The 27,517-nt window shown below is 44.9% G+C and overlaps 1 protein-coding gene across 2 annotated transcripts in view; it reads right to left on the reverse strand.

Moving 5' to 3' along the window:
* Positions 1-321: 321 nt before the first annotated feature.
* Positions 322-27,517, reverse strand: part of OPCML (opioid binding protein/cell adhesion molecule like) — a 348,072-nt gene continuing 320,876 nt past the window's right edge. The window contains exons 4-8 of one of the 2 annotated variants that reach the window (XM_035140260.2): positions 18,511-18,645; positions 14,025-14,145; positions 12,145-12,296; positions 10,356-10,382; positions 322-482 (exon numbers count right to left, since the gene is read on the reverse strand). In XM_035140260.2, the coding sequence (XP_034996151.1) occupies positions 382-482; positions 10,356-10,382; positions 12,145-12,296; positions 14,025-14,145; positions 18,511-18,645 (536 nt within the window). In that variant the 3' untranslated portion in view covers positions 322-381. The remainder of the gene's footprint in view (positions 483-10,355; positions 10,383-12,144; positions 12,297-14,024; positions 14,146-18,510; positions 18,646-27,517) is intronic. The other variant, XM_035140261.2, reaches the window with a different exon arrangement.

The raw sequence follows: 27,517 nt of genomic DNA on the forward strand, positions 1-27,517 counted from the left end.
CTCTCAGGACCAAGAGGTCTCATTCTCCTGGGGCAATTTTTGGGGCGGGCTCCACTGAGGATGGTAAAATGAGAGGCTGACATGTTTTTCTTTTTTGTATATAAATAGGGTATTTTCGAAGGGTGGTGGGGTCGAAGGGAAGGGAAATGAAAACGAATTCTGCTTTTGGGAAATGCCTGTGATTGGCCGATCCCGAATGGGTGCTTGACCTGGAACCCAGCTGGTCCTCCCCCTCCCCTCGCCCTTCCAGCAGTATGTTCAAGCTGTAGACGGCTGTTGCTGTTTCTTAACCCCCTCCCACCCCCCCAGCAGTGTGGATGGTTAAAAGTCTGTGGTGTGGGAGAAGCCAGGCGTCATCTGCACGGACCCTCACTTTTCTTATCAAAACTTGAGGAGGAAATGAGCAAAGAGGGTGCCTGATAGCCAGAGGCAAGCCATCGCTCTGGAAGCTGCATTGTTGCCATCGTGGACTGCTCCTGGGCCTGGATCAAATGAAACAAGAGAGAGAGAGAGAGAAAGAGAGAAGCTGGTTATTATTTCAAGGATAAGGGGGTGGAGGGCCATAGGTCAGCATCTCTAGATAGAGATGGGAGACACTCCTGCCTTAACTCATGGAGAGCCCCTGCCAGTTATGTGTAGACAGTTCTGAGCAACATGTACCAATGGTTTTGACTCGGTATAAGGCAGCTTCCAGTGTTCCTATGTATTGAGGAATTCAAGTATTTTTCAAAAGTGTTGGAAGGAGTATCTGGGATGGGCAGTGCTGGTTCCAGGTTTGGGGTGGGGGCCTTTCAGGGATGCCCCCCCTCCAATATCAAAGCAGTGCCTCCTCCTCTGTTGACACACTGAAGTTCCTCAGCTGTATTGCTGTGATAGGAACTTGTGTGAGATTCATTGGCAACTCATTCTCACATAGGACCTACTTCAGAAGTAACATTAGCCCATAGTTTAGCAGTATGAGAGCATGCTTCTGTGCTGCTGCTTCATCTCTCCTCCTCCAGCATGCCTGTGATGAGGAATTGTTTGATTCTCGGTTTAGCTAACCATGGTTTATGGTTACATGTGAAAGGGGCGAACTCTGGTTAGTTCATTAAGTTTAAACTCTGCAAACTACGGTTTGTTGAAACATACCAGGATCAAATCATGATATCTGATCCTGGCTTGTTCCAACAAACAGAGTTCACCATTCAGACCCTACTGGGGCCATACTAGAAGAGAGGATATTCCCACGAGTCCAAGGTTGCGTTCAGACACGGCGAATACTGCATTAGTTGTCCTGATTAGAATGCTGGTACTTCTGTCTCTTTTTCTAAGGTTCCATTTACACTGCAGTACCTGTTGTGCTGTGGAGCTGTGGCTATGCTAAATTTCATTCACACCACTGGGTGTGGTGTGAGCTAACTACAAGGCATCATGACTCCCCCACCCTTTCTGCACATGCATTCTTCCATTGCCCCACGATTGCTCCATGAAAAGAGCAGTAAAGTACTTTATCCTTGTATACTGCTCCATATTTTGTCACTTTGCACTCACTATGTTGTGTATTAAGGGGGCTGCAAATGGATTCCCCCCACCTGGAATCAAATAACATGGAAATGAGCACTAAGCATGCACTATATTCCACTACCTTTACTGGCTTTTATGTTCCACTACCTTTCGTGGTTTTTATGTTGTGTGGAAGCTCACATTTAACATGAAAATTCATAGTTAGGAAAACATTGGGGGAAATGGAATAAACTCCACGTGAACTCAGCCAATGGCTCAGTGTTGGTAATTCATGTAAGATGAACCCAGCAGATCAACAAAGTGGCATATAAAGCAAAATCTGCTAATATATCGCACAGAATAAGATAGAAATAAAGATATGTGTGGCAAAAGAACAAGCAATCCTACCATAAACAAATGAAACAGCAACAATCTAAAATATAATACAAAGAACCTGGCAGCAGCAAGGCATTGAGGGGTTGTCAAAAGAGAAGTTTTAAGTTTAAAGGGGGGAAAGGGGTGGGGGGCAGAGAGGTTTTAGGAGGGAAGGTACTCCAGACCTATAGCACCACCGCTAAAAAGGCCTTGCTTTTTTGTGCTTGCTCACCTAACAGCCCAAGGTGATGGTATGGAAAGCAAGACCTGCAGAGCTTATTTTAAGGACTGCGCCAGTCTCTATGTGGGAAGAGAACTGTCTCTTGCTTTACTGCTCTCTCCAACCTGCTTCTTCCTTACTTTGAATGGGAAGGCAATAAATGGCAGCGCCTGTGCCAGGAAAGGAGGGGGCCACAAAGCATATTTCCCCTTTAAAAGGTAAAGGGACCCCTGACCATTAGGTCCAGTCGTGACCGACTCTGGGGTTGTGTGCTCATCTCGCATTATTGGCCGAGGGAGCCGGCGTATAGCTTCCAGGTCATGTGGCCAGCATGACAAAGCCACTTCTGGCGAACCAGAGCAGCACATGGAAACGCTGTTTACCTTCCCGCTGTAGCGGTCCCTATTTATCTACTTGCACTTTGACGTGCTTTCGAACTGCTAGGTTGGCAGGAGCTGGGACCGAGCAACGGGAGCTCACCCCGTCACATGGATTCGAACCGCCGACCTTCTGATCAGCAAGCCCTAGGCTCTGTGGTTTAACCCACAGCGCCACCTGCGTCCCATATTTCCCTTTTAAGAGACTGTAAATCGGGGATAGGGAACCTGTGGCCCTCAATATGTTGCTGCATTGCAACTCCCACCGTCCCTCACCACTGAGCATGCTGGCTGGCACCAATGCGAGCTGAAATTAAATAAAAAAATGGAAGGGTACAGGAAGGCTGTTGAGATATTTGCAATGCTCATAAGAAACCCTATCTTGCTAACGTAAGAGCTGCATTGCCCCCAAGCCACCCCCTCCCGCTTCTCACCAATCCCCACTGCAACAATTAGCAACCAAAGAGGCTGGCAACCCTTTGTGCTGATTGATTCATTAATCTGTAATTTTATTGCAACACTGATTGAATAGAACACATCTGTGCCGAGCTCCTCCCATCTGGAACTCTTTATGAAGTAACTGCTCTTAAATGTTTTACACTCTTGTAGTTTCGTTCTCTAGTGAGTGCTTCCCCCCCCCAGCCCCCATCCGTTCCTGTCCCTCCAGTCTCAGTACATGCAAAGCACTGCTTTCGGTTGTTGTTTAACTAGCTGAATGGCACTCGCCTAATTAAAAATTGATAATGACCACAGTGCACGGGTAGACTGCAAAAGGAGACCGCAGCAATACAGGCCTGGATAATGGGATTGCCATTCCTCTTTCCCCTTTTTTCCTTTAATACCGGGGGATAATTCCAGTAATGAAGCATTGATTTTTATTGCCTCCCTCTTAAATTTTTTTTGATTTCCAGCACACACAGGTTACGAGCGGCTGACTCTTGCTTTTGGGTCTCTGGCTCTATAAAGGCAACATCCCGGGCTATGATGGGGATTGCCAACCTGGTGCCCGTGGGCACACATATACCTGCAGAGACCTTCTCGGTGTACCTACCCAACAGGTTCCTGCCCCCTGTAAACGTAGGTTTGTAAGAGACATTTTATTGTAGCCATTAAAATATGCTGTGGCTTATGTGGCGACTAGGCTCACATTCACACCATATGTTTAAAGGGCTATACCACTTTGAATAATCATGGCTTCCCCATGAGATTTCTGGAAGGCACAATTTGTTAAGGGTGCTAAGAGTTGTTAGGAGACCTCCCCAGAAGTACAATTCCCAGGCTGGCTTAACAACCAATCCTTCCTCACAGGGAACTCTGGGAATTGTAGCTCTGGGTTGGGGAATGAAGGTTCTCTTAACAACTCTCAGCACCATTAACGAACCACAGCTCCCAGGATCAGTGGCAAATGGTGCCGCTTGGCTGCCCGGGGCGGCAACCCCAGGGGGGGGCGTCGCTCTGCAGTGCGCATGCGTCCTGACGCATGCATCGTGATGTCATGACACACCACATGTGTGCCAGGACGAGCCAGGATGGGTTGGCGCTGCTGCTCTGCTCGGCCGGTGCACTCTGAAGCATGGGTTGCCGGGCGGCGGTTTGCTGCTCGGCAACCTGCTCTGTAGCGCACTCTGCTTCTTCCTGCTCGGGCGGAGGAGGCGAGGGGCAGCCCAGGGGCAAGGGACACTGCCCCCACGCTGCCCCTGCCAGAGTGGAGCTAGGGGCAGCCCGCCCCCTTCACCCCTCCCTTGCTACGTGCCTGCCCAGGATTCTTTGGGAGAAGCCGTGCCAGTTAAGAGTGTTATCATAGTGCTTCAAATTCATGATGCAAATGTGCCCCCACAAATGTTGGCAAGCCAAAGTTGTGACATTTGTGCATGGAAAGCAAACAAATAGGAAACACACATATAGCCTGTATCTCTTTCTACATACATAGCATGTGCTTCTTGGAGATCCCTCACTGCGAAAAAAGTCCTGCATGGGAATTCAGTCATTCTGTACTCTGATATAAACTGTCTACGGGTTGCATCCACAGTCTTGCTAAGTAATGTGTTCTGCCAGGACAAGAATTCCCCTCTCCTTGCCGCATGTACCCCATATATCTGCTCTATGGGTTCCCACAACTCTCTGGAGCAGATTTGGGAAGGGGGGTTGCATGTGGGGGGGGGAGATGGGGGGAATCTTGATGTAATCAAGCGCAAATCCTTGTGCTGATAATATGTGTTAGTTAGATACTGTCGTCCATCTGCACCTCTGAGACTAATGGGCAGATCAAAGAGCTCTTGGGCACCAGCTTTTGTGCTTTCCCAACGCTCTGATGCAGTTCTTGCTTCCAAAATAATTACCAAAATGTATCTGAAAATAGGCAGTTTGGGAGATAATGCATTTAGAAATGCATATTTGGAGAGAGAATAGGTTTTAAAATGCATAGCTAAATGCCTACTTTGTGGGATTTTGTGCTGATATTGTTGTACCAGCTGAGCAAAGAGAATTTCCTTCCCCAGTGAGGAACACGGCTCACTCCCTGGGAAATTTTCTCTTTCGGCGCCCCCCCCCCCTTACACACATACTGCCACCCACAGACAGGGCAAAATTTTTGAGAGTCTGTTTTTCCCCTCAGCCCTCTTCTGTTCACATGTGTTTATATCTATATATATATCTATATATTCACATTCTTCTTCTGACTTTAGACATCAGTTTTCATGGTGGCTTACAAATGTAATGATGAAGCATAACAATATGAGATGACAATGTGATTCAAAGCAATGAGGAGCAACATTTAAAGGCAGCACATAGGCCATATAGATTCATGCAAACCCAGGTGTGAGCCTCAAAGGGAAACAGAGTCAAGGAACAGCAAGGATGTCTGCAGATGCAGTAAGTGGGGTGGGTGGATAACTGTGGGACAGAGAAGAAACCAAAGGAAAACAGGGGTTGTGCACAGTCTAATTAGTGATGGGTGATTCTGTGAATTTCAATTTCTTATTTTTCCTGAGCCTTAAGCTCAATTAAGGGACGCGGGTGGCCAGGGCTTTCTTAAGCATAGCTGACGCCGTGGCGCGAACTATCCATCCCCCCCCCCCGTTTCTGAGCATGGCTGCAGCAGCACAGCGCCCCCCTGGCAGCCCGGCGCCCTGCACCACCCAGCCTTGCCTTAGGGCCGGCCCTGCGGGTGGCGCTATGGTCTAACCACTGAGCCTATTGGGCTTGCTGATCAGAAGGTCAGCAGTTCGAATCCACACAACAGGGTGAGCTCCCGTGGCTTGGTCCCAGCTCCTGCCAACCAAGCAGCAGGCCCGGCTCTAGGTGTAATCCCGGTGGCGCGGGGCGCCAGGGCACCGGACCAGCAGGGGGCGCTCGCAGCAAAGCCATGCTGCGCGCTGCGAGGGTGGGGGCGCCGGAGCGATCTCTGCGCCTCAGCGCCAGGGCGCCCGACCTGCCTAGCAGTTCGAAAGCACACCAAAAAGTGCAAGTAGATAAATAGGTACCGCTCCAGCAGGAAGGTAAACGGCATTTCCGTGCGCTGCTCTGGTTTGCCAGAAAGCGGCTTAGTCATGCTGGCCACATGACCTGGGAAAATTGTGTGCGGACAAACCCTGGCTCCCTCGGCCTGTAAAACGAGATGAGCGCCGCAACCCCAGAGTTGTCTGCAACTGGACTTAACTGTCGGGGGTCCTTTACCTTTACCTTGAAGCTCTGTTATCCACATTTCCACATTGCTTTGTTTTTTGTGTGTGTTTTTTTGGTAAGTTCTTATGAAAAATTATCAGCATTCATTCTCATGCAAATTTTGTGTAGTTTTTTACCTGATATGCACATTTGGCAGAGCATATTGGTATGCCAGATTCACTAATAGATGCATTTTTACGCATGTTATGAAATGAAGCAAGATAATTGGTTTGGAGGCGGGGAAAGGAATCACTAAGGGAGGGGGGGGTGACATTTCCCAGAAATTTCCAACTGGTTTTCTTACTGAATGGTGCTAAATGTGGTAAAACCGATATTTATCTGCATTCAGATAAACATTTATGTTGGGTGGGGGATTCACTAAAAGAAGCCCCCCAAATTGTGGCAGCCATTTGTAGAGGCAGAACTGAAGGGGAAATCCATAATTTTTGAGCTCCCCGATACAAATTTGACCCATGTTTTTTAAATCCTGGAGATCTAGCCTGTTTATGACGCACATGACAATTCCCATTCATGGCTCTTAAATAAATGCAATCAGCAAAAATCGCAGCAAAAATCAAAGGATTCTTTCAAGGAAAGGGATTCAGGGGAGAGAAAGGCAGGAAAAGAATCATCGGTGCATAATTACACGCCAAGTTAAATTTCTAGATGCTCAGCCGCAACCTGAACTTTAAAAAGGAACAAGAAGTGAGCTTTCTAACCTCATTAATTTTAAGACAAGGGGATAACAACTATTGTAACGGCAAAAAATTAAAAATAATGGCAGGAGAGAATCTAATTAGCTCATGTGTTCCTGAATAAGTGGAGAGTTACAAACCCATTTTCTGCAATGAAAAACCAGCTTAGCCAAATTGTTTCATCGCAAACAGAACTTTTATTTTGCTTAATTACAACAGAATGCGGTATTGTATTCAGAGCATCTACCCAAACAATCTTTGTAGAGCAATTCAAATGAGTTTTGTTGTTAAGGGGAAAGCAGCGTTCTCCTTTCCTTTTAATTTTTTTCTGGTCTTTCTTTCCTTGGTACTTGGAAATCAAATATGGTTTGTGCTCATTCAACGCTGAGATTGGAAGTGTTTGTGAGTCTTTCAATAGAGGAGGGGGAAGCTAATTCAAGTCTGGAGCCAAAGGCAGCACCAAGCTGCAAAGAAAGGGAAAGGTGGAGTGGCGAACAGCAATGCTCTGTGTCTCTGCTGACATTAGCAAATGCGGAATTGACTGTGTCAGAACTAGGAATGCTACGACTAATAACCAGATGCCAATGATTTGGGAAGAAGGGGTTGGGGTAGAGAATACTCATCAGAAATAAAATGTGAAATGTCTGCATTTTTTTTCTAATGGGTTGACATTTTGCAGGTTGGGGAAAATGTAACGGAATCTATCAGTGCTGCTGTCAGCCAAAAGAAAGCCAGCCCTATGATTCAATCCCTTCTCCGTAACGAAACTTGAGATGGCAGTGGGGAAATCCTCATTCAAGGTGAAACGGAAAGGCCCTCTTTCTATCTGAAAACATGCAATAATGCCAGCTTCCCATAACGGAGCAGTTTTCATTGCATGGGCACTTCTGACTTGAATGGTTTCAGATCTCAGGGTTATTAGCAACCCGAGCCATTGTCAGATAGCATAATGCAAGCATGGGGAAAACTTTTGGCCTCCATATATGACTGAACTACACCTCTATCAGCCCTATCAAGCATGGTCAATGGCTGGGGATGTTGGGAGTTATAGTTCAGCAACATTTGGAAGGCCAAAGGTTCCCCACACCTGATATGGAGGAAGACACAGATGTGATTGCTTGGAAAAGAGTCATAGTACCTTGCTCTTATTGATGTGGAAATGCATGATGGGGATTGTAGTCCAGCTACATCTGGGAGGCCACAGGCTCCCCCACCCGTACTTTAAAAGCTGGACTTCTTGGAAACATGTGCATTTGATTCCATTTTGAGGATTTGAGTGTGTTGAAGAATCCAAAATAATAATAATAGTTTAATATGTTAAAATATACCCCCATCCAAAAAACAAACAAACAAAACCCTCTAGCATTGCCATAGTTTATAAAATTTGGCATCTGTTCTGAAGGAAAAACCCTGAGTCAGGTAGGTGATGCATCAAAACACTCAAGGTCTTTATTTCATGCAGGCACTTGAGAAACAGATGTCACTGTGACCTTAGGCTTATGTATAGAAACAGAGAGAGACGTCAGTTCTATCAATACTCTCCATCTCTCTAGTCTGGCTCTGTGTTTTAATATTCTGTTCCCGGAAGGTTGGCTGAGATTTAGCAGAAGTTTAGCAGGAGTTTCTCAAAGAGAAAGCACTGCTACAGACCCCCTCCTCTCCGACTACTGTACATGCAAAGAACCATAACTGGGATTACTTCTGTTATATTTTCCTTTTTTTGGAGGGATGGCTCTGTACCCCAACATGTTGTTGTTGTTGTTGTTGTTTATTATTTTCCCCATATATATATATATATATATATATAATTCATTTGTAACTGAAAATCAATAAAACACACACAAAGTGGATCTACCAATTTAGGGTCTCTCTGTTTCTCATTTTTCCAAAGATGCTCAAGGAAATTATTTAGCATTTTAGTGTGGATTTCTCCAACTAAGCCCATTTTTTTTATATGCACCTTTGACTAACATGCAAAGTTTTGCAAGCAACTTCCCCTAATATAATGGCATTTTGTATGTTATTTTCACTAATACATTTTCATGCCCACTTTTCGATGCATTTTTGTAACGACACTGCAAAATCTGGTTAAACGCAAATTTCAAAGGATGGCTGTGTTTTGGTTCTGTTATTGTTTCAGAAAGCGGCTAAATATGCTTTTAAACATGAATTGAATCAGAGATCTCCCTCGGCCCTATCTCATAATCACAAGCATCGGCTTTTATGAAAGTGGGCTGCTACATGCAGAAAACATTCCTTGCATACATTAGTTCTCCCTTTGCCCTTCCAGTTCCTTCCCTCTCCTGCAGTGTCAATATTTAGCTTTTAAAAAGAGAGAAAATCTCAGTGCAGCACTTAGATTTAAGTGCTATACAAATAAACATCATTTGGAACAGATTAAGTAGCAGGCAGGCAACTTGTCCGCCGTTGTTGATCTTCTCTGTGCACTCTGAAGCCACAGGGGAGTGCTGAACTTCCTCGACAGTGGGCTCTCCATTCCCATGGAGCAGCAGTAAGGTATCTTGTCCTAGAAGGCTTTCCAGAATCCTCTGCAACAGGTAACATAAGAACAGCATGCTGGATCAGACCAATGGTCCATCCAGTCCACCATCCTGTTCTCAGTGGCCAAGCAGGTGCCATTCAAGCACAAGAGCCATAGCTGTCAAGTTCTCCCTTTTTTAAAGGGAAATTCCCTTATGCTGAATAGGCTTCCTTGCGAGAAAAGGGAAAACTTGACAGCTATGACAAGAGCCCTCTCCCTGCCTGTGGTTTCCAGCAACTGCTATTCAGAAGCATTGCTGCCTCCAACTGTGGAGGCAGAACATAGCCATCCTGGCTAGTAGCCATCAATAGCCCTATCTTCCATGAATTTGTCTAATCCTCTTTCAAAGCCACCTTGGTTGAGGGCCATCACTGCAACAAGTGGGAGTGATTTCCATAGTTAGGGTTTCCAATGGTAGCAAGCAAAACACTGTGGGATGAGAGCAAAGGTCCATCTAGTCCAGAACTCTATACTTCCTCCATAGGCAACCAGTTGCCTCTAGAAGCCCACAAGGCAGTCCATGGAGGCAAGAGCTGTTTTACTTGATCACTCCCTTAAACCTAGTACTCACAAGGCATATTTCGAACTTAGAAGTGTGCATTTCAAAGATGGCTGCGTTCCACACGGGCATATTATTTCAGAAATTGTCTTGACTTTAAAGGTGAATTGGTTCAAATTTCTCCCCCATCTTTAGCTGCAGTGGTCTTTCTGGGAGGTAAGGACGCAACCTGCAACATTTTGTTACAGCATTCACTTATCATGACTGACAGCCACTGTTATAGGTGGGCTCTGTGAATAAGAGGATGCAGGGAGATGTTCCTGAAGCTAAAATGCCTCCCACAAACCCTACAGGCCTTAGTTCTTCCCTTCCAATAGCACACCAGCCAGGCTCCCCTACCCATAACACCCATCTGAGAAGCAAGCCCTCTCTCCTTTACTGCAAAGCGGCCTTGGGTTTGCTGCAAGCAAATGAAGGAAGGAGCCATGCTTGTACCAACCTGCTAGTGGTGGAGATTCACTTATCTCTAAAACAGAAGACACAATGGACACACAGGAAGGGGGGTGGGGAGAGAGAGAACAGGAAAAGGAAAGAAAAGGAAAGAAAATGTAGTTCATATTTTCAGACAGTTGAATGAATGAATGAATGAATGAACAGATGGATTATTAGAAAGACGGACCGTTTTATGTAAACAGAGATCACAGCAATGATAATAAGGATGTGACAGACATGACAATGTGTAACACTGCCACAGAGGGTGTATGGCAACCATCTAACCACTGACAGCATCTACAAGAATCTCTGTGCATCTGTTTTGACAACCCAACATCAGAAAACGCCTTGGGTTTCCCAAGGTTTCCAGCTGGTGCATTTGCTCTGTGGTTTGGAAAGCCACGGGGAATGGGAAGTATGCCTAGCCTGCTGGGGTTAAACCGAGTGTCTGCTGAGCCCCCAGATCCTTGCTTCAACTGCAGCCTAATAGGTGAGAGGATATAAGAACTGAAGGCGCTGCTGCTGGTCTGATGTGTTCCTTGATGATCAACCCTTTTCCTTGCAGCTACTTTAACATACTTAAAGCTTCAAGTGTGAGAGGATGTTGCTGGGAGCATCCTGTTGCTGTTACCCATAATGCCTTACCCAAACTCCCAGTTTATCATAAGATGAAAACACAAAACCGCAAACACACCAGTCCTTGGAAAGGAAAACCTTTAGGCTGCGATCCAGGGAGCAAGTCTTGTTGAACTCGGTGAAACTTAACTTCTGAAGCAATAAGCTTAGGACTGCACTGCTTGTTCCCCAACAAACTCTGCTAGGTAATATTCTTAAATCTCGCCTATCTTAGAGATTTCAGCCTAGGACAAACCCCACTATGCAATGATGGGATGGCCAATGCAAAGGGGTTTCATGGTCAAGGGTCACCAGAGATGTGTTCCTGTCTTTGAAATCCCTCCTAAACTAAAGACAACAGCGGCAACACGTGGACCGATGAAAAATGAGGGCATAAATGTATATCTTTATGTATATCTTTACAAGTTGCAGCGCCAAGCGATATTCAAGAGTACAGTCCATATAGTATCAAAATAAAATTCATCCAGTGATAGACTTAGAAGTTGACTGTATACATTTCTGAGGTATGCTATTATTTTGTTTACTTTTGTGTTGTTTACCTTTATTGTATTGGATGAAAAATAGTGGTTTTGATTATTAAGACAAAATAAAAAAAATCCTTCCAGCAGCACCTTAAAGACCAACTGAGTTTTAAAAAACTTAGTTGGTCTTTAAGGTGCTGCTAGAAGGATTTTTATATATTTTTTCTCTACTACGTCAGACCAACACAGCTACCTACCTTTAACTTTGATTATTAAGAACCTTGTTCATGCTGGTTATTGTCCTTGATATAATTTTTTATATATGTTTTTTGTAGTTGAACACTGAGGAAGACCACTTCGAAACAGTGTCATTATCTGGATCACTGTCTATTATTTGCTATTATTTGCATCGACAGATATCGCCAAGCATTCAAATCATATCACTGGATGAATTTTATTTTGATAGTATATGGACTGTACTCTTGAATATCGCTTCGCTGCAACTTATAAAGATATACATAAAGATATACATTTATACCCTCATTTTTCATCGGTCCACGTGTTGCCGCTGTTGTCTTTAGTCTGGAGTTCGCAACATAGGTGTTAGTTGTATAGTGTTTGAAATCCCTCCTAGCAAGGCTCCACTGTTCTCCCATCAGCACAAAAGCTCCATGTATCCCAATGGCATGGGGTACCTACCATACAGGATTATACTGGCATTGGTGTTTCCCAGCTTGTTGATGGCCACACAGGTGTAGTTGCCATAATCCTTCTCTGATACATTGAAGAAGGTTAGTGTGGACATCCGGCCTTTGTTCTCAATTCTCACGCCATCCAGCCCATTGGCTAATCTGGAAGAAGACAACATCCTTACTTCATCAATGTAAACTAGAAGTGGGATTTATTTCCTTCCCAGGATTATGATGGGATGGGGTATAATGCAGAGATTGGTTTTATCCCAATGATGGAGTACCCGTGGCCCTCCAGATTGTTCTGAACTACAACTCCCAACATCCCACACCATGCTGGCTAGGACTGCTGGGAACTGTAGTCACCACAGGCTCCGTTTTTGCGCCACCATCTCAGATCAAAAGGTTCTCTAAAGGCCTGGGAAAGGGCACTTTCTGAGGGCCACAGCAGACTTTATATGATAAACTTTATTATTTTAAAGATATGGGTCATACCATTAACTCTAGTTGGTTTACTCTGAGTAGGACTAGCATTTGATACAAGCCATTATTTGTAAAGCACCAATAATAAGCATCATTGTTAGCTGTTATATCTTTACCATTCCTCTGAAGAGCTCAGTGTCACACCCGGTGTTCACTTCTTATCCTTACAACAACCCTAGGAGGTAGACCAGGGTGTGCAATGCTATCTGGCCCATTGAGCATCATGGTTGTGTTTGGCTTTAGAGGCCGAGTCTCTCAAATCTGAGTTGGACACTCTAACCACTACACTAGACTGCCTAGTTCCATTTTGTGGCATGTTATAGAGTTTACATCATGGCAACACAGCATTCTACATTTCCTGGAATTTCTCTTTCCTTGCCAATGGCACCAGTCAATGACAAGAAGTAGGGTTTTGGGAAATAGTAGGCACAATGAAACTGATGGGCCTAAGTTAGTCATGTTCATTAACTTCAAGGGTTCTACTAGCATTGGATGCAAACCAAAATGATCTGACTTTGCAAGGCAACATCTACTAGACTTTGCCCAGAAGGGAAGTAGAAGTATGGTGCTTGTTTTTGGTGGTGGGCAATGAATTTAAGAAGTACTTCGCTCCTGAGTCCTTGAAAAGCCAGCCAAAGTGGAATAAGCTTCAAGGCTGGAGAACCTGAGCCCCTCCAGATGTTGAACTACAGCCCCAGCCATTGTATCCTGTTGGATTATGGAAGTTGTAGTCCGACAATGCCTGGAGGGCCACTCATTCACACACATCCTCCCCAACTGTCTACTGGGCAAAGTATAGAAAGCAGGGTGAAAACTTGCAACAGCCAAGTGACAATACAGTCAAGCTGAAATTGCAATGAAAAGAATTGCTAAAATTATGTAGCATTTATTTTGCTTTTAGTTTCTATCATGCCCCATATCATATGCAACCTTCTGATGGGCCACAAGAAACAAGATAAGCAAATTAAACCAATGCAATCTCCATCCCTAAAACATTGCAACCCTTTAGTCTGTTGTTTTATTTTAATACGAAATATATAGACTGAAGGATTGCTGTGAGGAAGATTGGGGAGAGGTATGTGCAGCGTTTAATTTCAGAAGCAAGGCAGGCAGAGCTCAAAGCCTGCCCTGAAACCAGTGCCCTTTAATTTAGAACCCCTTCATGGCAGAGATATAATGGGGTGGGATTGTATGCAACTACGGTATTTAGTGTCAAAGACTCTCTGCACATGCTCAAAGGCACTCTTGTAACTTCACACCCACTAGGATTGAGCCTGGGCATTCCATGAGGGCTGACTCATATTTCAAAGTAAATGCTGCTGATCTGACTGATGGAGCAATCTTGGCCTGGGCGGGGGGGGGGGGTCACTCCTTGCTATGGATCCTTTGAACAGCTTGCTTGGGTACCTGGTTTCTTCTTTAAACCACTGAAATTCCGCTACAGGGACAGCTGAGGCTTCGCAGCGCAGGGTCCCCCTCTGGCCAACTGAGACACCTGTGTTCTTGGCATTGGAGATGGACGGAGGATCTGCGGAGGGAAAGCAGGTCTGAGATTTTTTTAAAGCATCACTTCTGTCCTCTACCTCTGCCTAATTTCTACTACGCCTTGCTGTCTTCCGTGGGGTCAGCACACAAGGCTTTCACTCCCCCAGCAACTCCAGTGACGGAGTGGGCTATGCAGTGTGGCTGTTTGTTTGCCTTCCCCAGTCTGGAACAGCCAAACACCAGTGCCAATTCAGCCATACATTTTTGAATCTAGGGAGATGAAGAGATGAAGAGTGTTATAGGAATTCTAAGGTCTCATATATATAAATCATATGTTCATAAATGCACCAGGCAAACACATACATAAATATATAAACCACATGTCTGAAACAGTACAGGAAAACAGTTCTAAAGCCATTTTGATGGTTTCAGTGACCTCTAATATTCCTCTGCAGTTTGGATGGAAATGGGAAAACCCTCCCCATTGTCTCTGTGCTCACAAATCCTGCATTTGTGTATGAATAGGGTAAGCCTGTAGGGACCCAGGTGGTGCTGTGGTTAAACCACTGAGCCTAGGGCTTGCTGATCAGAAGGTCGGCGGTTCGAATCCCTGTGACGGGGTGAGCTCCCGTTGCTTGGTCCCAGCTCCTGAACAACCTAGCAGTTCAAAAGCACGTCAAAATGCAAGTAGATAAATAGGAACCGCTACAGCGGGAAGGTAAACGGCATTTCCATGTGCTGCTCTGGTTTGCCAGAAGCGGCTTTGTCATGCTGGCCACATGACCTGGAAGCTATACGCCGGCTCCCTCGGCCAATAATGCGAGATGGGCGCACAACCCCAGAGTCGGTCACGACTGGACCTAATGGTCAGGGGTCCCTTTACCTTTTTAGGGTAAGCCTGTAGGAACTAAGTATTTATCAACACAAAAGAATGGCCAGGCTGTCCAGGTAAACCCATTAACAGGTTTCCTGCCGGACAGGATTCTGCTGTAGACTGTCCCTTCTGTGATGTATGTATGATGTATTGGGGGGTGGTCTTGAGCTACAGAGCGGCAATTTTAAGGTCTATATAAGGGCTTGCACACCATTGTTCTGGGTTCCTCCTCCCTCCTGTGTGTGTGGGGGGGGGGGATGAGCACCCTGTTGCAACGGTTTAATAAAGATCAGGCTTACTAGCTGCTTTGCTTCTCAATATTCTCTGGTTGGCCTCTGTTATTTTCTCCTACCGATAGAGAACCTACATAAATACTCTATACGGGCTCTTGGGTACCCCATAAGGGAAAGGGAGCAGTTTTTCTTACAACAAAGAGCAATGCAGATAAAGCTATAGGTTATCCCTATTCCTCATTAGGCTTTTGATGGGCTTAGCCAGGGGCAGCAATGGTACTGAATACCACTTGGTGGAAACTGCAGGAGAGCGCTCTTGTGCTCATATACCTGAAGGAGCGTCTCCACCTCCATTGTTCAGCTCCTGAGGCCCAGCTCCGAGGGTCTTCTGGTGGTTCCCACACTGCAAGAAGTGAGGTTACAGGGAACCAGGCAGAGGACCTTCTCAGTAGCGGCACCCGCCCTGTGGAACGGCCTCCCGTCAGATGTCAAGGAAATAAAGAACTATCTGACTTTTAGAAGACATCTGAAGGCAACCCTGTATTGGGAAATTTTTAATGTTTTACAATTTTTTATGTGTTGTAAGCTGCCCAGAGTGGCTGGGGAAACCCAGCCAAATGGGCGGGGTATACATAATAAATTACTACTACTACTAATATTACTACTAATTTATTTCCTCCTTGCAGGTTTCCCACAGGCATCCAGGTGGCCGTTGTTGAGAACAGGATTCTGCAGTCAGTGGGCCATTGGCCTGATCCAGCGGGCAGCTTTTTATATTCTTGCGGGCTTGAGCGTGCCTTTGTGGGAACTTCAAGATGTGGGGAAAGATTGCAAGCAACTGAGGGGTGGGCACCTATAGAGACAGGGTGCTGCGTGATAGGAATGTGTAAATTTATGCATGGCATGAAGAAAGTGGATATAGAGAGAAGCTTTTCTCCTCTCATAACACTAGAACTTGTGGGCATCCAGTGAAGCAGAATGTTGGAAGATTCAGGACAGATAAAAGAAAGGACTTCTTCACGTGGCACATAGTTAAACTATGGAACTTTCTCCCACAGGAGGCAGTGATGGTCACCAAGATAGATGGTGTTAAAAGAAGATTGGACAAAATTTATGGAGGAAGTGGCTGCCAATGGCTACTAGACATGATGGCTATGATTTGCCTTCACAGTTGGAGGCAGCAATGCTTCTATATACTAGCAACTGGAAACCACAGGAAAGGAAGGGTATGTTTATGCTCAAATTCTGTTTGCAGGTTTACCTCAAGCATTTGGCGTGCCACTGTGAGAACAGGATGCTGGATGAGCCCCCTTTGGCTTGATGCAGCACAGGCTCTGTTGCAATTGCTCTATAGGACTTCAGCTTTGCACGCCTGGTTTAAACAGAACATTCTGCCCAGCTGGCCCTGTGAGGGTGAACATGGCCCTACATTTCCACGTTCATCCCTAAGCCAACAACTCGCAGAGTCCTTTCTGTGCAATTAATATGACTGAATTCTCCTTTACGGATTTCTTTTAAACTGTTCAGAGACTCAGCGGAGCTGGAATCACCTCCGAAATGTCAAGAGGCTTCGGGGATGTGTCTGCTTTAAGAACTCAAAGTAGCCGGGCTCTGCATTGCTAGCCAAGCTCTTAAAAGAGCAAATTGTCCAGAGGGCCAAAAGGCTTGAAACATAATGAAATGTATATATATGATTTTCCTATATCAATTTAGCTGATATATATAAACTCCTGCGCTCTGCTTCTGAAAGGCGAGGATTTCTTAATGCACTGTGTGCAAGGTTAACCACCAAGATTCTCAGATTCTCTCTCTTTCTCCTCCACTCCCCCCTTTAAAAAAATTGAATTGCTCCTCAGGAAAGAAAGAAGAAAGCAATAGAGATAGAGAAGGGGGGGAGCTATTACAATTATTTCCATCTATAAATAGACTTTAAGAGGTTCTGGTGGAAATTGGCTGTTTTACTTTTGCGTGCATATATTTCTAGCTATTAAATCAGAATATGTGAATATACAACCTACTCATGTTTAGGATCCTTGGGGTGCAATTCTAGCCCAGCGTATCATGAAGATGAGCTGGTGGGATCTGCACATTCAGCTGAATGTGGAGGTGGGGTCATGAGCTGGTGCGGAAGTGAGTTCGATTAGAATCCCATTCTGCAATATGAGGATGAAAGCAATGGCAGGCCTCTCAGGATTGTTGTAAAGATCAGGGGGACAGTGGATGGAATAGGTTTTGAAAAGCACACAGGGGCATGGAATCCTTTTCAGACTGAGGTCAAAATTGCTCTGTGGACCTCCTTCCAGGGGCCACATGCCAATGGCATATAGGGCCAGGAGCAAAAATGGGTGTGGAAATAGATTTGCATATTACCTATGGAAGTCTCTCCTACAGGAGGCAGTGACTGTCACCAACTTGGGTGGCTTTAAAAAGGATTAGACAAATTCATGGAGGATGAGAGGGCTACCAGTGGCTACCAGCCATGATGGCTCTCCTATGTCTCTACTGTTGGAGGCAGTAAAGGTAAAGGGACCCCTGACCATTAGGTCCAGTCGTGACCGACTCTGGGGTTGCACACTCATCTTGCATTATTGGTCGAGGGAGCCAGCGTATAGCTTCCAGGTCATGTGGCCAGCATGACAAAGCCGCTTCTGGCGAACCAGAGCAGCACATGGAAACGCCGTTTACCTTCCCGCTGTAGCGGTTCCTATTTATCTACTTGCATTTTGACGTGCTTTCGAACTGCTAGGTTGGCAGGAGCTGGGACCAAGCAACAGGAGCTCACCCCGTCACAGGGATTCGAACCGCCAACCTTCTGATCAGCAAGCCCTAGGCTCAGTGGTTTAACCCACAGCGCCACCTGGAGGCAGTAATGTTTCTGAATACCAGCTGCAGGAAACTGCAAGAGAGGAGAGTGCTCTTGTGCTGGTGGAGTTTCCACTGGGGCATCTGTTTGTCCCCTGTGAGAACAGGATGCTGGACTAGATGGGCCATTGGCCTGATCCAGCAGGCTTTTTGTTTGTTCTTAGTATGGCAAGCTCGGCACCCATAGGCTTCTGAAAATGTACATATAGACCCCTCTTCCTCCAGTCCAGCATGGTCATGGTTCAAGGACAAATTCCAGACAGGCAGAAGCACTCAAGGCATGACTTGCCTGGCTTGGTGAAGGGGCATGACTTAGGCAGAGTCCTGGTGGCCAAACAGAGAGGCTTGGCAGGCCACATTTGTCCCCCCGAAGCCTGTGGTTTCCAACTCCGGATGTAAGTGCAAGCCATTGTTATTCATAGGCAGGTGGGATACTTACAGTTTACGGTGACTTTGACTCTCCGGATATCAGGTGCGGCGACATCATTAACAGCGCTGCATTCATACTCCCCAGATTGGTCCCTGGTGATCCCCGTGATCTCTAAGTACTCATCATCACTCATAAATCCCTGACCTGGAAGAGAAGAAAAGGATAAAAGCTATGGCAGCCTTCCAGACCACCTTTGCTGCTGCAGTTTAAATTGTGCACTTTGAAGCAGTCCTCTCAACAGCACAGGTGGCCAGATCTGCAGGTGGGCCTCTCCACTGAACACCTGGAGCTTTTGAGTTGCTTTGACAAGCAATGCTGAGAATTCTTTTTGTTGCTGTTGTTGTCCCCCAATGCAACTCCTAGGGCTGTCAACTGATTAAATCATTTTTGTTGATTAACCATCTGCCCTTGTAATTGGTTACTCAATTAAATTTGCACAGATCTGCATTATTTCCAGTAACTTGGTAGGTGCCTTTCTTTAAGCATCAAAGGAAGTGTGAGATATACCTTACAACTTAATAAACAAATGCTTGTTGTTGGAAGGAAAAGACAGTTTTCATATATATATATATATATCCTCCGCTACAACAAAACACCAGACTTGGGAGCCTTAAAAATATAAATAGGCATGACCACAATTTTCTCTGCAACCAATTAAAATTGCCCTCACTGATTAAAATTGGTCTGCTACTTAATCACACACATTTCTAGTTGATTGATCTGCTGATTGAATTGTTAAAACTCAAGAGTATCTCAGGGTGTTGCTAAAGATGTGACTATAGATGACATGATGTGTAACACTTGAAACAACTTTCCTTGGTTTGAATGACAATCACTGGAAGAATAGATATTTCATTGGAATAAACTGATGGATACATGTTTCATCCTACCATAATGTCATGGACTGGCTCGATGCAAAGGAATGGTAGACGGCACCATCTGAGGAACCCCCAAAGGATGAAGGCTCAGAGCCAGGGGATTGGTGGTGGGACAATGGTTTGTGGTCAGAAGAGGGAGAAGACGGGGAGGAGGTATTAGAAGCCAAAGAGGTAACAATGTTTAGTGAGCAGGGAGAGTCTGTGGTTGAGAGCAGTCCAGAATTGGAACCCCCCTCTTACGCAAACTAATGATTTCAACTCTGCCTATGAAAATGGCTGAGGGGTTGTTTTCAATGTTTTTTTTATATCTATAGTTACTAAATTCTAAAAAGGAAAACAGAATTGATTTAAGGGGCAGGTGCCCTGCCACAATGGGCAAGCCTTATGTCAGAGGGAGCCTCAGAAGGCAGACAATGGAAGCCCAAGCTTTCAGATCATGCCTCCCCTTCAGTTGCAAACACAGTATCACGTAAAACCCCCCACAGGTTCTCGCGCTGGAGCAGCTTTGGTTAACAGCTGGTTTCCAGGTCTCAAACAGGAAGGAAAATAGAACACAGGCACAAGCATGAAAGCCTTGCCCATTCTTCTCCAGAAAAGACTCCCACAGTGAAACTGAAATGCCACCTGCTATTCCAGACATAATACAGGTGTTCCTGGTCCTGGCTACATACCTGTATCTTGTGGCACAACTCCCCCTCCCACCCATTGATTCACAATCCCACAAAGCTTTGTCAATAACACAAGGCTGCAAGGCTGCTGCTAACGCAGTACCACCCCAACCCCAACCCCGGCCATTGACATAAATATGCTTTCATCCCAACCTAACAATCCTTCTATTTGAGTTGTGTTAGAGAGCTCAACCACTGATGCTTCAGTTTGGCCGTCATTTATGAAAAATCAAAGAACCGAGCACATATGGATATTTTAGTTCTTTGTTTGCAATTCAATCTATTTGAAATTTAAAATTTTATTATGAATTGTTGTGGCACCATCACCATAATCAGCATATATGCAAAATAAAATAAAATAAGGAATTTAACATTTCAAAGCCTGGGAAAATAAACAGTGAGGTTGCCAGCGTGTATTTTCAGTGGTACACACAGGCTATGGAACTTGGTCTGGTAGCGATATCTTGGTCTGGTAGCAACATCAGGTGTGGGCAAGTAAAGATACAGCTGGGCCAAATGAGGACCAGCTGATAGTCAGAACTTTAAAGAACTACCGTGCCCTTTGCAGTACAGTCATACCTTGGATCCCGAATGCCTCATGAGTTGAACGTTTTGGCTCCTGAATGCTGCAAGCCCAGAAGTGAGTGTTCCGGTTTGCGAACATTCTTTGGAACCCACCCAAACATTCGATGGGGCTTCTGTGGCTTCTCATTGGCTGCAGGATTCCGTTTGACTTCCAAGGTATGACTGTATTGCATAGCCTTGCATATTTTATGGGAAAATGAGTGCAAACTTGCATATTTTTGGGAAAGCTGCATCCAAAAATGTGCACAATTCAGATGAGGAATTTTTGCTCATTTTTGTTTTTCATAGTCTGTAATAATTGAGATAGAACAGACTTATTCTTGAATGTGCACAAAACTGAAAAGGGACAGAAATAAGCTGGTATGTCTATACCTCCTTGATATATGCAGCAGCAGAGAGATGATAAATACGGAGAATATGAGGTGACAGGGAAAGGGAGCCTGCATATGAGACTGTAAAGATGGAGGGGGGGGGGAATAATAAGGAGAGGAGAAATATGAAGAGGAGAACGCCAGGCTCACTTTGCCAGAGACCCTTCCTTGTAATGATCCAATAATCCTGAGGTCATTACGGGCCTGCCCTATCCTCCAGTTGATCTCTATAAAAGATAATTGGAAGTGTAAGAAAATAGATTCGACGAGCTGGAGACAGAAATACATAAATAACGGAGGTGATTTCTTTTTGGTGCAGAAGGAGCCCCGGGAAGAGATAAGCTCGGCTTGCTACATTAGTGAGATAAGAATCTACAGGGATACAAATGGGGACTTTCAGAAGGAGGCGGCATGACAGACACACTACCATCAATCATGGGAGGCTGGAATCACATCCAGAGCGTGGACCGCTCTGCAGAAGCAGGTCAAGCCAGCGTCACCCAAGTGGGCAGGCATGCCCTGTGCTCCCATGCTATGCATCTCCTGCAGATATTATTCCTTCCAGTAAACAGTATTTTCAAGGAAGATGCTTCTGCTCCTTCAGGCAGGGATGTGTGAAGCTTTCAGAGATGTCACCCATATTACTGGATCTCTTTTGGTCTTCTCTTAGAATTCTATGTGCCTTATCTTTCACGTTATTTGTTTTTACTTCTGATGGATTTACTTAGAGCGCTTGTACAGCCAAAATGATCCTGGAGTGACTTATATACAACAGGAGTCACACGCCGGGGGTGGCCACTGTGAGAATAGAATGCTGGACTAGATGGGCAATTGCTCTGATCCAGGAGGTTATTATGTTATTACTGTGCAGCACCGAGACTGATTGTCATCACATGATGAAAGCTGGATTCTGCACCAGGCCTGCTCTTCCCACCTCCTCACTCCTGAAATGCCCCATTTTGGGGGGTTTCTGTTGGCTACTGTCAAAGAACTAGCCGCTTGTGGAAGTTCATTGCAGAATTCCTTACAAAAGGAGCTTCTCTACTGGTGTGAGTGGGCAAAGGGGAGGGGTGGAGGGACACCTCTGCTTCATCAAGTTCCTCCCCTTGCCACACCCAGCAGATCAGGGCTTTGGGTTGGTGTGCCCAGCAGCTGGAAGGCACTATGACACATCTCCCTTGATGCATAGTGATCAAGAGACAACAAGCCAAATGACACACACGCTCTGGTGAACAGGCTTAGAGGTCCCTTCTAATGTGTGAAGAGACGGTAGACTGCCTCCTTCACCCCAGAAATATATATATATATATATAGAGAGAGAGAGAGAGAGAGAGAGAGAGAGGGAGGGAGAGGGAGGGAGAGGGAGGGAGAGAGATGAGCACCATATGAAATATTCCCCTTTGTCAAGAACTGCAGCTTGAGTTTCACAACACTGGAGTTAATGAAAAGTGTGATAACCCCGGCGTCTCATTTTGCCATAATTAATGCAAGCAATTGGATTGTGCTGGAGTCATCCTGATTTGGAGAAAGCACCCCAGGGTCACTGTCTTACTGGCTCGCACTTCAATGAAACAGTTTGTTGTGTTTGATTTAGACTGTGGTTGAGAGCATGGTTGGCACAGCTCCCTCCTCCTCTTTACTGTCCAAGATGCAATCAAGGACATCAGTATATCGCTGCCTTGCCACATGTGGTGGTGTTCAAGGGTGTGCTGTACGTCCACCCTTTATAGCAGCTCAGGGCAGCCCTCCTCGTGAGAAGCGTGGGTGGGAAACACTACTGGCAGCAAGGGATCCATCCCAGGAAGGAAATGCAGATTTCTATGAATTTTGCAATGCAGTTCTCCGGCCAATTAATGTGTACACAAAGGCTTATAGTGGGGGTAAAGTGTGCATGAACAGGAGAACCTCTTTGGCAGAGTAGGTTGCATGCCTATGTGGCTCCCCAAGTGAAATTGCATGGAGAGAGTGACGGAGAATAGAAACAGAGATTTCTAGATCATGAGTTGGGGAGGCCATAGGCCAGGGCCCGTCTCCTGCTTTTATAAGACATGAAGTCTTGTCCTCCAACTGGGGCAAAGATTGTGGCAAGGACAGTCCCTTTCCAGAAAGAATACTGCAGCATGTCCGACAGTGCTGAGCGCACCAATCTCTTCTTGCCTAATCCTGCAGGTTCCACAGGAGAGCCTTTGACACAGCAGGATTATTTATCTGACTGCGCATTAGGCCTACCCACTCAGCAGTATAATAATGATGCTAATTAACAGTGTTCGTTAATATCTTTAAATTACCTGTGTTAGCTCCCAGGCAAAACAACCCAGTAGTGACAGTGGTGGCACGGGCCCATTTGCATCGGCGGCTGACATTATGTTCATTTCACAGTTCATTAGAATGCTCTGGAGTGATACTGTCCCCAAATTGCAAGCTAATCTGAAAGAGTGAGGCCTGCTGTCTATTGGGTGCACGCAGAAGAGTTCATCCTCAACAAAGAGGTGAGCGTGGAGAAATTGGAAGGGCATCTTCCATTTGTTCTAGCTTTACGCTGTGGTCTCCAGGCAATTCTAAAGGGTGTCTTGTTCCCTCCTGGACTGTGCTTGTTAGGGTGAATCTGTCAGTATTGGTTTATCTTAGTTTCTCATTTTTTTTTCCTATCTTAAATTCAGTTCTCCACATTTCTGCAGCACATCAATAAATGTGACATTAATAAATAATATGTATAATCTAAGCTGGTGCCAAAGCTATTGCTCTGCTTTCCTTTGGACCATATCAGTGTGGCTAAGAGGGAAGTCTTGCCATCTGGGCAAGCCAGGACCTCCAAATACACTGTCCAGGCTTGCGCTCCAGGGAGGTCACTTTGGTGCTGTTAACACAGTGTTTTGACTTCACCCCTGGAGGCACAGTCCATTGTCTTTTGAGACAGACAGACAGATGGTTTGTTTGGTTGGAAAACTGCATTGCAAAATTCAGAGCTGTTGGACACTTCAAGGCCAGTCCTTTTACCCAGTTCGAGCCTCCACATATTTTCTTTTTTCCTTCTTCTAACACATGAAGAAATCTAGAATATTGGATATATGTACATACAGATATTGCAGGCTGGTGGCTGGAATGGTTGCCATCAGGGCTCAGATGTAGACAGCAGACAGAGTGGGAATATGGAGTTCATTCAGAGCCAAGAGGCCAAGCCAGAGTCAAAAGACCTGCTGGGGTGCACCAGAGTGAGGAAGAGTGTTGTTGTTGTTCAAGCAATGTCCTGGCCCAACCTAACTGCCTCTTCTTATCTAGGAAAGGTCATTGGTGGTGCCTGGATGGGCAGGGCCAGTCCAGTACTTTGTTCCAAACCCACAGCTCTGGCAACTCAGCTTCACACAGAGCCAAGCATCTCCATCTCTAGCCCCAGCATCCCTCAAAGTGGTAGTGTCATTCTTATTGAACTGGAATGGCTTTAAAGATGGATTTGATAAATTCATGGAGGAGAGGGTTGTTGGTGGCTGCTCCACAGTTGGAGGCAACAATTTTTCTGAATACCAGTTGCTGGAAACCATAGGAGCGGAGAGGGCTCTTGTGCCTGAATTCTGCATGCTGATTTCCCACAACTGTTTGGCCACTGTGAGGACAGGATGCTGGACTAGATGGGCCATTGGCCTGATCCAGGAAGCTCTTCTTATATTCTTATGCTCTGATTGGAAGGTCAGAAATCATAGTTTGCAATGTGATCTGAATGAGGAACTTGCTGGGTCATCGATACCATTCTACATATATACAGCTGAACTGTTCTCAAAGAATCTGAGTCTTTCACTTGACACAAATTGCTAGCCCTCCTGGAACTCTTCCAGTTCCAAGTCGAACTGGCAACATCGTTAATCAACAAGGATTCATCGTGTGGCCCTCTCCTTCCAGAATCCCTTGCAGAAAGGCAAATAGTTCTCATGCCCCCCTCCCTCTGAGGATGAGATGAGACACAAGGGCCCAGACCCCGTGTGCTTAACAAATCAGAAGGCAATTCATCTCCCGGAGAAAACAAGTGATATTTACATTATTAAATCACAATTACAAAGCAAATCAGCTGCAGAAAGAAAGGAGCCCATTTTCATCAATTATTACTGAACTGAACGTAATTTTTCAATCACAGCCAGATTGTAAATGGATGCTTCTGTGCAGCCAGAACTCTTTCACCATCATATTTACTAATCAAGTATTAACTTCTTGGAATTACGAATGACATTGTGGAAAGAAAGTAGGCAAATGGTAAGGGGGAGCTGGGGGGGGGGACATGAGGAGAACGCGAAAAAGATGCACTTGTACTAATTACAAAAAAGTAAAATTAGGCATGACAAGCACTTCAGTGATAGGACAATGAGATATCTCTTGGGCCAGAATTAAAAGGGAGTGGGGCATTGAGCTCCTTGCTTCTGACTTGGGTGAAAAGTAGATGTTGCCAGCTCACTGAAACAGACAGAAAAAGCAGAGAGAAAGTGTATTTAATTTATTTATTATTGTGTTTCTATCCCACCTTTCCTCCTGCGAAGAAGGTTAAGCTGAGAGGCAATGAATTGGTTCAAGGTCACCTGGTAAGCTTCATGGCTGAGTGGGGATTTGAAACCCTCCCCGGACTCCCAGGTCCTAGTCCAAAACTCTAACCACTACACCATACTGGTTCAAATTGTATGTGAGTAGAAATCGACTCTGTTAAAATATACCGGATGAGCATTTTCAATATACATGGAAAACTACCTGCTTTGCTCTGTAAGCATTATGTTACAAGCAACATGTTTTTCACTTAAATTGACATATAAAAATAAACAGTAAAAATACATGTGAAGGGTCTCCTCAGAGCACATTATTATTGTTGTTATTATTATTATTATTATTATTATTATTATTATTATTAGTCATTTTTGCCATGGCAACTCAAGGTGACTTACAATATTTTAAGCAAAAAACAAACACATGCAAATATTAAAACCAGCATAAAAATCTAAATGATATATCTACAAGACAATTCTACATTAAAGTATCCCACAACATAACCACACCACACATACCGCAGTATTACTTCAATCATAATTACCTACCCAATACTGCAGAAAACAGCTCCCAAGTCAGCTAAAGAATGTCTTTCTTTTTATAGAAAGTGTTGATGTTCCTAACTTGGATACATGCCATGTTTTACGGAGCCAATGGACATAACGCCTGTAAAATTTCCATTTAGCTGTAATAAGCATTTTTCTTTTCTTTCTCTGCCATGATCAACATTGTCTCTATAAATTGATAATTACACTTATTAACTGAATCTTTAATACAGCCAGTAGGAACATGTCTAATTTTAATGGAATTATATGCTTAAGAAAGCTGACAATGTCTGTATAGTAGCCCTCAGTTTTTTTTAACATTCCCACCAAAGATATGTAGCTGGGGAAACCTTACCACAGCTCCAGAAATGTCAAAATACTTTTCAATGGTGTGAAGCTAATTTCAGCTTGAGTGCTAATATGAGCAATGGATTCCAGAAGTTCATTCTGCAGGCCGTTCCTGTCGCACTCTGAGAACATGAGCGTGAATTTCAAGTCATTAGTCACTTAGTTTGGAAGTTCTTACAGGGAAGTTAAAACAGCCCATTGAAAGGCAAGCAGTGTCTCTCTCTGTTGAATGTCTCAGGGTGGCCTCATCTCTCATCACAATTCATCGAGCAAATCATTACCAGCAGCCAAGGCTGTCTGCCAAGCCAATGAGATGCACCAGTGATTCCTTGCTGAGCCACTAAGATTGATATCCCACCAGAAACACCTGAAGTGACTCTAAAGATGGATTAGTCATCAGCGACTTCAGCCCTATTGCCACGACAATGTGTATGGAGATGATAGAGAAGGGGCTTATATCATCATGATGATAGGTGATCGGAAGACCTCGGGGAGGAAAAAGGAATCTGAAGTGGGAAGCGGTGAAAATGCAAAAACAAACAAACGAACAGAAACCAACCTAGCAAGGGAAGTGAGGAACCATCCATCAGACTTCACCTAGATATCTCTCTATTCATTTTCTCTCTCCATTCCTCTTATCTCCCAATTCTCTCTGCCTCACCTCCTTTGGCACTACTGGTTCCATTTCATTTGTAAGGGAAGCATTTAACCACATGAGCAGAATGAATTCACAGAGCAGCCATACCCTGGGCCATTCCACACTGAATTCACCCACCCACCCCCTCCATACACGAACAACTACAAGCCATGATTCCATTCCCATCAGAATTCAAGTATTGCCATCTCCTTCACATCACACATAATTTTCCACACTTACGGATGCATTATTATTATTATTTCCATAAATATATTACAAAGCAACACAATAAACAAAGATGTATGGTTTGGTGAACTTCTTCCTGAAGCACAGGTCATGGTCAAGCTTGAGCATTCTCATGACTGTGAGTATTAATATGAAACTGTTCAGCTCTTGGGAATCCAATATGGTGTATGATGGGCTTCAGGGTAGATGACAGCTCAGTGAAAGAGCATGTGCTTTG

This window comes from Zootoca vivipara, chromosome 15 (assembly GCF_963506605.1).
Source record: "Zootoca vivipara chromosome 15, rZooViv1.1, whole genome shotgun sequence".
NCBI classification, from domain to species: Eukaryota; Metazoa; Chordata; class Lepidosauria; order Squamata; family Lacertidae; genus Zootoca; species Zootoca vivipara.